This window comes from Nematostella vectensis, chromosome 7, assembly GCF_932526225.1.
Source record: "Nematostella vectensis chromosome 7, jaNemVect1.1, whole genome shotgun sequence".
In the NCBI taxonomy this organism is placed as follows: domain Eukaryota; kingdom Metazoa; phylum Cnidaria; class Anthozoa; order Actiniaria; family Edwardsiidae; genus Nematostella; species Nematostella vectensis.
The window spans coordinates 15,737,883-15,753,115 of NC_064040.1; the positions used below are offsets into that span (position 1 = coordinate 15,737,883).

Here is a 15,233-nt window from a genome sequence, read left to right on the forward strand (position 1 = left end):
ATGCTCTCAGATCCATGCATGTCCTCAGTTACAGACAATTTTAGGATTGGAGGCCATTAGTATTTTCCTGATTTTTCGGTAAAGTAGCATGTGTTACATAAAAACATAGAAAATTGTTCAAAGGGGGATTATTTCTTTTATTCGCTTCGGGATAGACGCTATTTTTTGTATGTATGTTTGCAAAATTCCTACTCTTCTAAGGAGGTAGCTCCCCTTGCCATCGTGCAAGCTGTGATCCTGGAGTGTTAAGCACGAAAACCTGAAAACAATCAATTCTAATTTATAAACGGATCCTTTGATCTGAAAATAGCAGTGCTGTCGACATTACAAGGGTGCATGGCTGTTGTCAAGAAAACAAGGATAGGAATTGAGTTAAGAGTATAGAAATCACCTGTTAACTGAATCGTAGTTATAATATCAGGCTACCTTTTTGTATTAGAATTCTTTACCCAACCTTAACTTTTAAGATACTCGAGGTCAATCGCCAATCGCTTGAATTAGAATGTTACCGATGTAAGTTGGTTGCTTGGCAAAATGAAAATTGTGGCAGCTTGCTTAGAGATGCAGTAAATTTTAAAGTGCACAGAATGCGGTAAAAAAACATTAAAATTAAAACCAAAATTTTCTTCTTTACAAAGAATTTAAAGTTAACTTTTAAAACATGGTTCAGGATAAAAAATGTTTGACGCGTATGCTGGTTGCCGGGAGGTAAAGAACACATCCATATTGCGATAAATCCACTCATTTTCTCGCAACTTTTATTTCGTATAAGTATGCCAAGGTGCAAAACTTGAGTTCAAAAGATCATTCAATTCTTTTCTACTCTTTCAAAATCTTTTCGATCAATAAGGTCTATTTCAAAACTTAACTAAACAGGTAATTGCTTTAGGATAACCAATTAAAAAGACGTTGCATTGAAAACTGGCATGGGGTAATAACCCAATTTTTTTTCGGTTATTTTCATAAGCACCCCGGCAATTATTTTAATCATACTCCTCAGATTGTTTAGTTTTACTAATTTGTCATGACCTTGGTCATAAATTTTCTCAAGAGGACGAGCCCATAAATACGGATGGAACAGACTCCAAGCATCACTTCTTGGAGCTGTTCAACAGAAACAGGACACCAAAGGTAATACAAATACTTTATATATTTTTTTTGTCTCGCGCATCTACCACACACAGTTTTGGTGATTTGCTAAAAAAGAAATATAATCAAATTCTTATTTCACATTATTTTGTTTCTTTTATTTTTTGGATTTGTTCGACCATTTGCTCTCCTTCTTTTTTCCTCTCTACCCGACACGCTGTCGAAAGGATCATTTACTGTGTCCTCAAACGATGTTAATATTGTATATAAAAACGGCCGAGCTTTTACCTGAGCCCGTTGTCTTTAATTTTTGTTTCTCACATTTTGTTTTCGAAGATCTGCAGAGAACCAATTTAAACATTTTTTAACATTTAAAAAAAGAGAAAGTCATTGAGATTAATTTTTTTTGTGCCGTTTTATCCCTCCTAACTGAATCATATCATTTTACACCTTTGTGCCCATTGAGACTAATCATATTTTTATTTCTCATCCAGTTACTTCCAATAGTTGGGAGTTGGCTCTGGATGCATGTGTTTTAGCTTTTCTGAACCTGCCTGTAACAAAAAAATGCCATTCCACTTTATTATTCTTTTATTTTTTTACATCTAGATTCTATTCGTGCTGACTTCATTAGTGTTCTTTTGATGATATCTTGATGATATTATTTTTTTTAAACGCCGATCAGCTACTTCTTTGCTATTGTTTGCATCCATACAATGGTCAATTGGAAAAAAAAATCAAAATACACGATTTGTTTGAAACTTTGTCATTAGGTTACTAAGCAGCTTTGTAAAATTGGCCGAAGGAAGTAGATTGTTTGTGTCGCTCAATGTTGGGCGAACGGAAGTGTGAAATTGGGGTGTTAAGACTGGATCAATCTTATATCTTATTTAGAAAAAAAATCAAGATGTACAGTTTCCTGGCTGTACTTTGCCTCATCGCTGGCGGCTATGCTCGTGTTCTTGATGAGCAATACTGCCACAACCAAGAAACTTACTTTACCATCTACCAAGTGCCGAATCATGGCTGCAAGTGTACTGCTAAAGTAGCCGGCGCCTTACGCTACAAAGACGGCAACCTTCAAGTGTGCAACGGCAATGAATATGTGAACGTTGGAGGCAACGCCGGTCGAGAAGCCCCCGTTGGAACTGAAACCAATCCTGGGAAATCCTGCAGGGACATCCTCACCAAGCGCAAGTAAGTTCCTTGGTGAACTAGATCGTTTGGCTGTAAGTCACATACCCCTCAAGTTGAGGGGTGTACAGCAGATTGATATTTTTCACACCAGGTATGCTAATACTACAACGGTATACAAATCCCAGCTTTTTACATTATCATTGCTAGTTAGTACGCCTTGGGATATTTTGCTCACAGCCAGATACATTCATAGATAACAGATGTAACTGAGGCGCAAAAGCCGTGTGAATGTACGCGGATGCCAGACCAAGAATTGTTAGCGAATCGTTTAATTTTTCTGGCCTCTAACTAAATTTGGTTAACGCCCGAATCGCTTTTAGACGAGTGCTTGGTTTTCGTTCGATGGCGCCTGGAGATATTTTTTATTCTCGCGTACTATGTGCGGGAATTACAGCTGAAGCATATGATATAGAAATGACTAAATTACAAAAAAGGAAACTCTCCTAACAATTTCGGAATGTCGTCTTTTTCTTTTCTAGGAATTAGACCACCATTAATGGTATAGGTTAGTGACCTCCCTGCCAGAATCTTTTGAGTATTTTTTTAAACTAACTGATACAAATGCTCTATAAAACAAAGCTCTTGCCTTTATCAGGGATGCCAAGAGTGGTATGTACTTCATAAAACCTCGAGATGTGGTCATGAAGACTTACTGTTACATGGGCACCCTGTGTGGCTCAAATGGCTGGACCATGGTCATGAAGATCGACGGAAAGAAGGTATAAATAATGTATTACTTAAGTGAGACAAAATTCATTTTGAATCGGACAATTTTGGGTCGTATTTCCAGTTATTTAGCATGTCATTTATTTAGTTTTTATCTTTTTTACGTGTGGCGACTAAAAATAGAAAAATTCTTAAATCTGCGAACATTTTAATGTCATTGGCATGTTAATTGACTCATGGGACTACTAATATTATCAAGGCAACCGGTGCCTTTGGAGTTGCACAGCTGACATTGTATCTGCAATTGCATATTTGCATTTTTGCAGAATACTTTTCGGTACGATTCCAAATACTGGAGCAACAAGCAACATTACAACGTTGCTGGCGCAACAGGAGGATTTAACCACGTCGAAACTAAACTTGACACTTACTCGCACTTCCCGTTAAGCAAGCTTTGTCTGGGTCTTGAAACCAAAGGAAAGAGAGAGTGGAAAGAGATCAATTACATGGCCGGCTCACTGTACGAGCTTATTGCGGATGGCAAGTTCCGAGAGACGCACTATGGCAGAACGTTCTGGAAGAGTATGGTCCCTGACTCATCGCTTCAGAGAAACTGCGGACTCGAGGGTTTCAATGTTGTTAAACTAACCGGCAGCGACAAGAGAAATGGGTTCGCCAAGGTCAGAATTGGGATAATTGGCAATCAGGAAAACGACTGTCACTCTCCGGATTCGAGAATCGGCTTTGGAGCAATGGGAAATTTGTGTGGCCAAAATAACGACAACTCGGCTGGTAATGAAGCAAGGTGCTCACCAGATAACGGAGACAAAACCATCAAGAGCTTTGGATACATCTTCGCCCAGGAGCGTCAAGAAGATGCCCTTCTCGGCTCCTTCGACAATCCCGCCAAGTCCTGCAAAGAAATTGTCGCCGCTAGACCGTAAGTACCTTTAAGACGGGTAAAATTTTCCATGCTACACGCCATTACCTTTCCTAGGTTTTAAAGCACCGCATAGCTAGGCTAGAATATCAGAATATCAACAGGAATTCTTGTTTGATTTGTGGTGTTTAGGCAGTACCCCAGCCTTCCTATTTCGCTGTCCTGTAACGTGTAAGGAGTGTTAAACAAACTGATATAAATGCTACTGTACGTTCCAGCGATGCTAAAAATGGCGTGTACTATCTTAACCTTCGAGACGCCCCTCACACTCGCGTCTACTGTCACATGACAGAGATCTGCGGATCACGTGGATGGACCATCATCATGAAGATCGACGGACGCAAGGTACTACGGAGACAATTCTAAGACTTAGTTTATTAAAGAATTTTCCGAAGCAGGGAATGCTTTCGCTACGGCAAGTACCGGTGATCTGGTTGGTTGTTGTGGTAGGCTCGAATTCTGGCTTTCGCCCTAAGGGTTTTTCCAGGTTTATGTCTTCATTCCAATATGGTGTCACAAGATCTAACGTAGTTCAAAAAGAAAGTACGAGAGCATTTTGTCCGAGCATACGTTTGTATTAAACGCATTGCTCACGCATCAGACATGATTCTTGTGAATCTACGCCCTTCTGCAATACTTGGCGATACTCACTCGGGAGCTAAGTATAAGCTGTTCAGCCAAAACAAACTCGGCGCGCCACCTTAAAGCTCACCAGAAAAATGCGGGTATTTTTGCTCGCAACTTTGCAAGCCACTGCTCACCAAACAAATTCCTATTAGAAAAAAAAAACAAGGAGTCTTTGTAATTTCATAAGCATGTTATACGCCGTCTTCAAATAAGGCACTGTGCGAACCCATGTGTCGTAGCTCGCGGTGCATTATAGATGCCATGAAAAGGTAGCCCTTGAAAATACAAATAATGAAGGTATTCGCAAGGGATGAATAATAAAGGTACTGCACAGTATGTAACCTGGATTCCTTGATTTACATTCATTTGCTTTTCATCTATTTGATACTCATGAGGCAACGGGGTTTACGACACTTATACTCCCCAATGCAACTCTATTGTATGTAGGTGTATATCAGGTACTAATATAATAATGTATACTTTATAGACAACCTTTAAATACGAGTCCTCATACTGGAAAAACCACAACGTGTACAACACTGAGTCAATCGCTGACGGTCTGGACAACAGCGATATGAAGCTGCACACTTACTCCAAGCTGCCATTTGAGAAGCTCTGCCTTGGGATGAGGGTAAGAAAAGACACCATGCCTTTTCAGATAAGATATTATCCTGCGCACAGTCCACCTTTGCCAGTCAAAAAAACAGGGGGAATGCGTAGGTTTGCGCTTGCACCCGCCCCCCCCCCCCCTTGGCGGCCAGAAAGTGGGTCATTTCTATTTAAAAGGAATCTTCTAATACCAGAATTTTCTTCAAATACTGTAATTTTCACTATAATAATGATACCTATGACTGACGCCTGGCCTCGGTTTCACGCGGACCACAACGCCTCGTGCGACGTTCTTGGTGCGCGTTGATTTGCTTAAGCTCTCTAATAATCAGCCCTCAATAATTGTGGCCTGCTTGTAGGCGTTAACCCGGTGATTTTTTTAGTTGTGTTTTCGCTGTGCGCCGAGTCGTGGCCGCCATCTTGTTTTTGGCTGCGCTAACATGACGCGAGCGACAAAACGCGCTTTGCGCTCGTTCCAGCTTTCGCGCGGCCAGAACAAAACAAGATGGCTAAAAACATAGGTTTAACATAGCAAAAAAAAAAAAAAGGGGGGAAACATAGCGAAAAAACACCGGGTAAACATGGAGGAAATAACATCGGGTAAAAATAGCGAAAAAAACACTGAGTAAATATAACGAAAAAAACCGGGTAAACATGAAAAAAAAAAAAAAAACGGGTAAACGGCTGCAAGCATGCTACAATGGCCTCTTTGTACTCCCCTGAATACCACTGTGAGTTTCACCCTGTTTACATTAATGAAAAGGTTTTTTGGGTAAAGAACTTAGAAAGCACTTGATTTCTTCTGCAGGTTGGAGGAAGCCTTGAATGGCTCCCAGTGAACATGGGAAAGAAGGTGGACTCTCTGTTTTCTGTCATTGCACCCGGCAAGTACGTAGCCACCCATATTAGCAAGAATGAGTGGAGAAAGCTTGTGCCCGGCTCGTCTCTTCAGAGGAACTGCAACAGGCAGGGATTCAACAACGCCCCCGCGGGGGGAAACCATTCCAAGGTAAAGTCTTCTGTATATCGAACTTAGTTTGCCTTTTTAATGAACCATAACTTTATTCCTTTATGTAGCAATTAAGTAAAACACATTTAATACCAATTTTGGTAAAAAGAACTGTTTGGGCAGGGTTGTGAACCAACCGGCAGTACATTTATTCTTAATCTCTTCCCTTAGAGGGACTTCCGATATAGTTGCTAACTGAACATATTAAAGGAAAACGAGCGGCAAAGGAAAATTTCGCGAGGCAAACTGATCGATCCTCCATACCCATTATGTAAGGTATGCGCGAAATTGTGAGAAAAACAAGAAAATGAAAAATACAGATAATAACTTGTCAAGAGGAAAAAATCCTGTTTATTCGAAATACGGCCAAAAAACATGCATTGTGAATAGAAAAACGCCCAGCTATGAGCCACCTTTTCTTGTGCTTTCATATGAATAAAAGTAGTAGCTTTTATGCTAAGCTAGGTCCACAAATAGCCGAAACTCAGTGAATTAAAAATATGAACGCAATCACATTTTGAAGCTTTTGTAAATCCTTTTTCTTTCTATTCCAGGTCAGAATCGGTTTCGTTGCCAACCAGGAGAACAATTGCGGTTCGACTGATTCTCGCATTGGTTTTGGAGCGTCTGGAACCGCTTGCGGACAGAGCTCCTCCTCGGCTGGTAACGAGGCAAGATGCGATGGTGACAAGGGAAACAAGTCTGTTGCAGGTTACGGGTACATCCTTGCTCAGTAGACGCGCATGCGCAATGGCGATAAGCTTCTGCTTAATCAGTAGTGATCGATATTAGTGGGGAAGGCGTTTGTTTCAGTCTCTGTGTTGAAATTGATGCGCTAAATAGAATACTGAATAAAACTGCATGGTTTTCGTGCAAGAAGTGTTTTATGTTTTTATGATCTTTTTCTGGAATTACGCCGGAATGATGATTTTTTTAACATCATTAATTCATACATTTCTCGGATATGCCCTCGGACCCCTCCCACAATTTCGTCTCTATGAATTTTGTGAGCCCCTCAAATCCCTCCACCGTGCCCCCCTGTCCCGTGGTCACGGTGTAATGGCTATGTAACCTTGCCATGCTGCTGCACCTATAGGGGGTCATGGGGCCCTTCCCTTCCCCCCCCCCCCCCAGTTTTTTTGAATAAAAAAAGGAAATGGCCAGTAAGGACGTGGCTGTGCCCCCGCTACCTTCCCCCAGCTTTTCGATGTCCGTTACGGCCCTGCCTCGAGCCGCTCTTGGGTCTTGTGGCGATAAATAATCACACGCGGGTTTGACCAAGCTTATTAAGCAAAAACAGCTGTACAAGCTATTGGTTTGTATCAAGAGAGTATGTCTTGGTTGTGTTAACGCTTGGCCATCTATTCGTCAAGGAAAAGTAATTATAACATAAAAGACACTCCGCTTAAAGAATCAAAGGCAAAGAAATAGGGAATTAGGATAGATTTACCTCATAAGAATTTTCGCATAGAAGGAGATGGGGTTATATGGAAGAAGAAGAAGATTACCTTGTGAAATATTATGTTGTTCGTTCAATTGTACTTTAGGTTACAATTTTTGTGAATATATCCCATAACTTTTGTTTTCTGGTGTATTTCTCAGGTAATCCATTTTTTTGGCTATTTTGGAGCATAGAAATAACTCACTTAAATCACTGAAGAAGATTTGCTTCAATTTGAATTTACTCTTTCAATGCTCTTACAGAAAAATAATAGACTTATTTTTAGTTCAGAGTGTTCATTGATTGTCCTCTTAGTTACCCTTTTTAATTGCAAAGATTTACATGACAACATTTCATGCTACATTCTAGATTGCTAAGGCATTGCTCCTCAAGGTGATCACAAAACTCTTTCTCAAAATCTGGATGACACACTAAAGCGGACACACAGTCTCGATATTGCTGTTGGACGCGCAAGTTAAAATATCCGTACTCATAGGCTCGAGGCCTATGATATAGAATGATGATATGGACACTGTGTCATGGTCTAGGCGCCATCATAATCCAAAAGGCAATTCTTCATCTTCCACGGCTTTACTTTCATTTTTAGTCTTACCCAGAGAATAATTGATGCACGCGTATAATTTAGACTGACTTTTTTTTAGATAACTTCGAAATTACGTTTATGCTTTCCCTTACTTGATTAATCATCAAATTTTGTACACCGTTTACAGGCTAGACACAAAAGTAGACAGGTTTGCTATTAATTTGCTAAGGGAAACTCCGAGGAAGCGCCGTCTATCAATAATTAAGAAACAAACAGAACCAAAGAAAATTTTAAAAACCTGGATCCACTGTGGGTATTAGCACAATAAGGCGCTAGTTTAATGCGTGTAATTTGGGAAAGTCTGTACTACGTATGTTTTAACGTGACATTGGTCATCCAAAGAAACATTTGAAAGATAGCCCAGTGTATTTGAGTGGGTGAAAGACTGAAAGGTAAAGTAGTTAGAAAACTAAACAGCCAAGTACATCAAGAGAAGACATCATTCACCCATTTGCAAAAGGCACATGATGAGCACGCTATGAGAGTAGCGACCAAGACTTTAGAATACATTTTTGTATCTTCAACACGAGAAGATAAGCTCATGAATGGCTTTCACCAAGTGCTGTTATTAATTCGATCAAAAAGCAGTAATTACTTTTGACCATGCCCCACTTTCTAAATATTGACATTTGTTGGAAAATAATTAGTTTTTTAAAAGTTCGATTTATGATGTACAATGCAACTGCTGTGTTTACATTTTTTATTTTATAGTTCTTTCTTCATTTCTAGAAAAACTGTAATTTGCAATTTAATTGTAAATGTGGGAGAAATCACTGCAAAATTATACTTGCTCACCTTTCTTAATGAGTTTTTTGTTTGGCGTTTTAAAAATGTTAGCAACAAAATAACAAAACTTCCTTCAAACCTACATGGTTGTAAATGTATGTAGACAGGCGCGTACACAGGGGGTAACACAGGGGGTTACACAGGCGCGTACACAGGGGGTTACACAGGGGGCCCGAAGTTGCACGCGTAACTCCCCCCCCCCCCCCTTTGGCGGCCAAAAAGTGGGTTATTTTATTATTAAGGAATCTTCCAATACTATGCTTTTTCTATAGAAAGATAGATAGATATTTTATTTATGGCACCTTATAAAAAAATTACATCGGCGTAAATCCACAAATGATTAAATAAATGATATTGATTGGTGTTGATATGTTTTTTGTGCCAGTCAGCCAAATATCGCTCCTTCCCGCAAGGTCTAGTATTTGTTTAATTTTCCTATGCCAAAAGTTCTTGTTTTCATAATTAGATATGGCATCGAATGCTTTGGGGAGAGTTTTTCGTTATTCCCATTGTTGTTTGAACGTTTAAGCCAAAGTTTGATCGCTCTACACTTTGCTTTTTTTCTGAGAGGAAATCGTCCTAATTCAGCCCTACACGCGTCCGAGCTACAGTATCGGCTCATGCCGAGAAGCCATTTTAGAAACTTGGTGTGGACCATTTCTATTGGATCTTTTTCTAACTTTCCCTTTCAGTCCGCTATCCATATTTCGCTTCCATAAATAAGGATTGGTTGTATCAATTGTTGTATATGGCAGACATGCCTAGAATGATTGGTTGTATCAAGTATTGGTGGTATATGGTACCTATGAATGCCCCCCCCCCCCTCCCCCTCTTGGGAACGCGCCTGTAACATGTGTGTAAATTTTAATGCATGTCGCAACATTGCATGGACATTGCATGGACATTGCATGGACATTGCATGTTCATGTCGCAATACTAAAATTATGGGTGGTTTTATTGAGCCCAAGGAGCCAAGCCTGAATCGACCACTGATAATTCCCATCCTGCCCTGCAAGGAATGTGGTGATAGGACCTTGTTTCCACACGTGGCCCTTGGGTATGGGAGGATTCGCTGATATGTTTAGTCACAAATATTTTTAAATCATCACAAGTAAACGTCCACTATCTATATACATGGTATTTTAAAACTGAAGTTTTCTTATTATATATTTCATTCAAACATTTTTATAGCTTCAATTTCAAAGAGTTCTGTCATTTTCTTTATCAAAATAAATCACGTTTATCAGTCTGTCTGAGAAAGTCTGAGAATATTTTAAGGTTCTTTCAAGATTAACTGATTATTGCAAAAGCTTTTAAGAAGTTTTGGAATTAAAACAAATGATTTAAAAGTTTTCAAACATCGATCGTGAAATTATTTATACTCTTTACTTAATCATAAAAATAAATAACCTTTCCTAAATAGAACAGAACTCAAGATGTTTTTTTTTTTCTACAAAAGAACATGTGTCTTTCTTAAGTAAGGGATGTACCGACCAGGATTTTTCTTGGGGGCTGCGAAATCCGAAAAAGTGGACCTAATGTTTTCGGGGGGGAGGGGGGGGGGGCATGGGAAGGGGGTGAGCTTTCTGATGAAAATGTGACACCAACCCCGAAAAAACAAAATAGGATTTTTGACTTATGGAAGTATGACATACCAGAGTTATCTAGACTGTCTTTCTTATCTATTTTTCTTTTGCTTTATAGTTTTGACTATAAATAGCACGTCTATTGCGAACAGGAAGTGGCCTTTCAGGCGTTGTGGCGGATTGCAAACACAACCCCTGTACCCCCCCCCCCCCCACCCCCCTGGGTACGGGCCTGCCGACCAAGGGATTTGGGGCGTATTGATGTAAATGTGCAGTCTTTTTTAAATCCGAATATGGATTGAAACTAGTGAATGACTGGATTTTTAGTTTGTTTACCAGACTTTAAATGTAAATAAAAACCTAATAGATACTATTTTCTCACGCCTATTGTAGTTTTGTTTTCGTTCTTCAGTTTTAGCATAAGCTTCCAGTGCAAAAAATGAAGAGACCGCACCTTTTCGATTATATTTCCAAACGTGTGCGAACAAACTCGTGCCAGCAAACCATAAGCACAAGGGCTGGCCATCTACAAGACTAGGAATAACTTTCAGATAGGAAAATGCTCGGAGCGATAGGAGAGACACTGTTCGACTTAAGCGGTGGATTTTCTTTGGATTTTGTATTTTTGCTTTTTAAATTATGGACAGTTTCAAGGACATAAGTTTAGAGCATACGCGATTCTGGTGGTCGATTGTAAAACGCGCCGTATTTATGGTAGCAAGAGTTTCAGTCGATTATTCTTCGCATTACACGAATGCATAATTCAAATGTGCCGAAAAAACCTCCGAGACGTAGTCATGAATTGGACATGAAACTCGCATGACTGGACTTGAAACTCACATTACTGGACATGAAACTCACATGACTGGACATGAAACTCGTATGACTGGACATGAAACTCGCATGACTGGACATGAAACCCGTATGACTGGACATAAAACTCACATGACTGGACATGAAACTCGCATGACTGGACACGAAACTCGCATGACTGGACATGAAACTCACATGACTGGACATGAAACTCACATGACTGGACATGAAACTTGCATGACTGGACATGAAACTCGCATGACTGGACATGAAACTCGCATGACTGGACATGAAACTCGCATGACTGGACATGAAACTCGCATGACTGGACATGAAACTCACATAACTGGACATGAAACTCAAATGACTGGACATGAAACTCGCATAACTGGACATGAAACTCAAATGAGTGGACATGAAACTCGCATGACTGGACATGAAACTCGCCTGACTGGACATGAAACTCGCATGACTGGACATGAAACTCACATAAGTGGACATGAAACTCGCATGACTGGACATGAAACTCAAATGACTGGACATGAAACTCACATAACTGGACATGAAACTCAAATGACTGGACATGAAACTCGCATGACTGGACATGAAACTCGCATGACTGTACATGAAACTCGCATAACTGGACATGAAACTCGCATGACTGGACATGAAACTCACATGACTGGACATGAAACTCACATGACTGGACATGAAACTCACATGACTGGACATGAAACTCACATGACTGGACATGAAACTCACATGACTGGACATGAAACTCACATGAATGGACATGAAACTCACATGACTGGACATGAAACTCGTATGACTGGACATGAAACTCGCATGACTGGACATGAAACCCGTATGACTGGACATAAAACTCACATGACTGGACATGAAACTCGCATGACTGGACATGAAACTCGCATGACTGGACATGAAACTCACATGACTGGACATGAAACTCACATGACTGGACATGAAACTTGCATGACTGGACATGAAACTCGCATGACTGGACATGAAGCTCGTATGACTGGAAATGAAACTCGTATGACTGGACATGAAACTCACATGACTGGAGATGAAACTCACATGAATGGACATAAAACTCACATGACTGGACATAAAACTCGCATGACTGGACATGAAACTCACATGACTGGACATGAAACTCGTATGACTGGACATGAAACTCGCATGACTGGACATGAAACTCACATGACTAGACATGAAACTCACATGACTGGACATAAAACTCACATGACTGGACATGAAACTCGCATGACTGGACATGAAGCTCGTATGACTGGAAATGAAAAATTGACTCCCATATGAACATTTCGCGCATGCCCAGAAATCGACCGCTGGCCTGCCGATTGTTAAAAATAGAGAACTCAGAATTTGACATTCCTAACGAATCATGAGATCAAACCGGAAATGTGCTGAAAGCTTTTGTCATAAAAAATGTATTCCCATATAAATATATTATCGCGAATCGTCGTCAAGAATAGACTTGCTGTCCTACTCCCAGCGGTCGACTCCGAGCAATGAAGAGCAGTGGTAATTAATTTTCATCTTGAGTAAATCTCTACTCTAAATCATCATTCATGCAAGATCTAGTCAAAGTCCCATTGTCCTACGGCAAAAGATATTTTTTGTACTGAACATACAGGCACAATATATACAATATGATGAGATTTTGAGGGAATTAAAAAACATATGCTAATATATCTTATTGGAGATTTTCTCTTGTGAACCAATCAAAAGAAGAAAGAACTGTAGTTTTTTTCACAAGTTTCCCCACCTCAGATTTGTCTAATAGGCCATATAAAACATACTACTAAGTCCTAAAACTAAAATTTTCAAAAACGTTAGGTAGCATTTGTTGGTGCCTTGACCAATCAAATTTCGAATATTAGCAAAGGCATTTTTTGACATACAAGCGTGCATATGTGCCTAGTTCTTACACGTAGTGTTATTAATTGCGTTTGGAAAGATATGGAATATACAATGTAACCATAAGGGAAGTGACATACCCCTAGCAATATCTGGCATAGTCATGTCGTCGTTCAACGTTTATCACTGTGTGACCTTATCACAAAAAAAAAATTCTGATTGGAGGATGCTGACACCTCACGTGCACCTGCCTATCAGGATTCACGGGAATCAACTGTAAAATATACTGTATAAAATATATATGTTGCTTTTAGTTCTCATAAATTTGAAAAAATAGAAATTCATGACTTATTCGACCTATCAAGTATAGAACATGTACTTGCGGTTAATCACGGCTTTTATATATACATTTCTAGATGACGCATTAAGGCAGCCATATATGTCAAGGTGCCATTTCAAGGGAGGGCACAAATGAGCTCATAGTTTATTTTCGTCTTTTGAGTGATTTTAGTCCTATTAGTCTTATAACAGTCAAAATCAACGGCATTATTGAAATCTATGAAGGTTTATTGAATGGTTTTTTTTCTTCCAGATAGATACAATATCTTGGTTTGGTTTGAACGCCTCAAATTGAGCGGATGAAAATGAATTGAAAATTTGTATATTTCTTTTCGTGTTAACGGCTACATATATTGCTAGAAAATGTATCAAACATAATGCATTTCTTCAACTTTCTTTTTGTCTTTGTAATTTAATGGGAATTGATTGATATTCAATTTTAATTAAGGGAAGACGAAGTTTTTATTTATCAAATATCTAAAATATTTTTTGCAGCAATCTGAAACAGTGACAACTTTTTATGTTTTGTTTTATATAAATAAAAGTGATTACATAATCATCGTGCGTGCGCAGTGGTATGTCTCGTACATTCGGGCTTGTTTCTTTGAACTCGCGGTGTCGTTCAATCCTCCAGGATGGTTCTTTGCCGCTTCGTCGTGCGACATAGTTACGTAGCGCCGGCCGCTTTCATCTTGTTCAAACAGGAAGCTTGTTTTTTTCAACGCTCACTGACCCTCTCTACCTCTTCTACAAAAGTGCAGGACCACGTGGAACCACACATTTCTTAGGAGACTGGATGGTGTATCCGGAGAAAGTGCTTTGGAAGTTTTGAGCTTTTTTAGGTCTTCATCCTCGATGGCGGGTTTGTGCTTGGTGTTCTCAAGACCATTTCTCTTCATCTGTACAAGCTGTGCATCCAGCATCTCGTTTGACCGCTTGAATCTAGGGTCGGTAGACAGCTTAAGGCTTCTTGACAAGGGTGGCTGGTTGAGATGGCGTTCAATGGCATGCCGGAAGCCGAGTAGTGTCTTCTTGCTGTACATTTCTCCGTTTATTTTTCTTGCTTCAGCGTAAAAACGACGGAGGTTTGCATCTTCTAAAGGAGTACGTATTTGTTTTTCCTTGCACCAAGCTGTAATTACACAGGAAAAAGTTTAGAAATAATTGTTTGTTTATAATAAATCCACAAAGTTCGCAAAACTGTTTCATTGGTATTTTTGTTGTTGTCATTGTCACTGTTACTATTTAGTAATTTTACCGTAATTCTTAACAATTATCCTTTCAAATTGCACAATTCTTAACAATGTTTTAATTCAAATATATAGCACCGTACCTTTAAACGTGGAGACACACCAGTTTGTTGTCTTTTCTGATTGTTTCTCCGACAAATTGCTTTCTAGTTCCTTTTCCGACAGATTTGCAAATCCGCGACTTTTGCTCTCTAAAAACATTGCCATTGGTACAACATTTTCCCTTTCTTCACGGGAAAAACACTGGAAATCTGCGTCCTCATACATCATATGTAGAAAGATGCACCCCAAAAAAGAAGTACTAGTATTTATCTGGCGACTTTTTGTTGTCAGCAATGATTCTTTTTCTTTTATGGTATCTCTATGGTATATCCT

General features: G+C 39.5%; 2 protein-coding genes across 3 annotated transcripts; both read left to right on the forward strand.

Moving 5' to 3' along the window:
* The first annotated feature begins 1,014 nt into the window (after nucleotides 1-1,014).
* Nucleotides 1,015-7,013, forward strand: LOC116609941. Of its 2 annotated transcripts, XM_048729795.1 has the most exons (9): nucleotides 1,058-1,131; nucleotides 1,473-1,475; nucleotides 1,984-2,286; nucleotides 2,882-3,005; nucleotides 3,279-3,892; nucleotides 4,111-4,237; nucleotides 5,007-5,150; nucleotides 5,937-6,137; nucleotides 6,692-7,013. In XM_048729795.1, the coding sequence occupies exons 1-9, from the start codon at nucleotides 1,073-1,075 to the stop codon at nucleotides 6,872-6,874; spliced, it is 1,758 nt and encodes a 585-aa protein (XP_048585752.1). In that variant the 5' UTR covers nucleotides 1,058-1,072; the 3' UTR covers nucleotides 6,875-7,013. The 2 variants fall into 2 exon arrangements, with proteins under 2 accessions (XP_048585753.1, XP_048585752.1); XM_048729796.1 differs by lacking the exon at nucleotides 1,473-1,475 and having other exon boundaries at nucleotides 1,015-1,131.
* Nucleotides 7,014-11,373: 4,360 nt separating this feature from the next.
* Nucleotides 11,374-12,708, forward strand: LOC125568404 (zinc finger protein 658-like). The gene has a single exon (XM_048730671.1). The coding sequence runs from the start codon at nucleotides 11,374-11,376 to the stop codon at nucleotides 12,706-12,708; it is 1,335 nt and encodes a 444-aa protein (XP_048586628.1).
* Nucleotides 12,709-15,233: the final 2,525 nt, after the last annotated feature.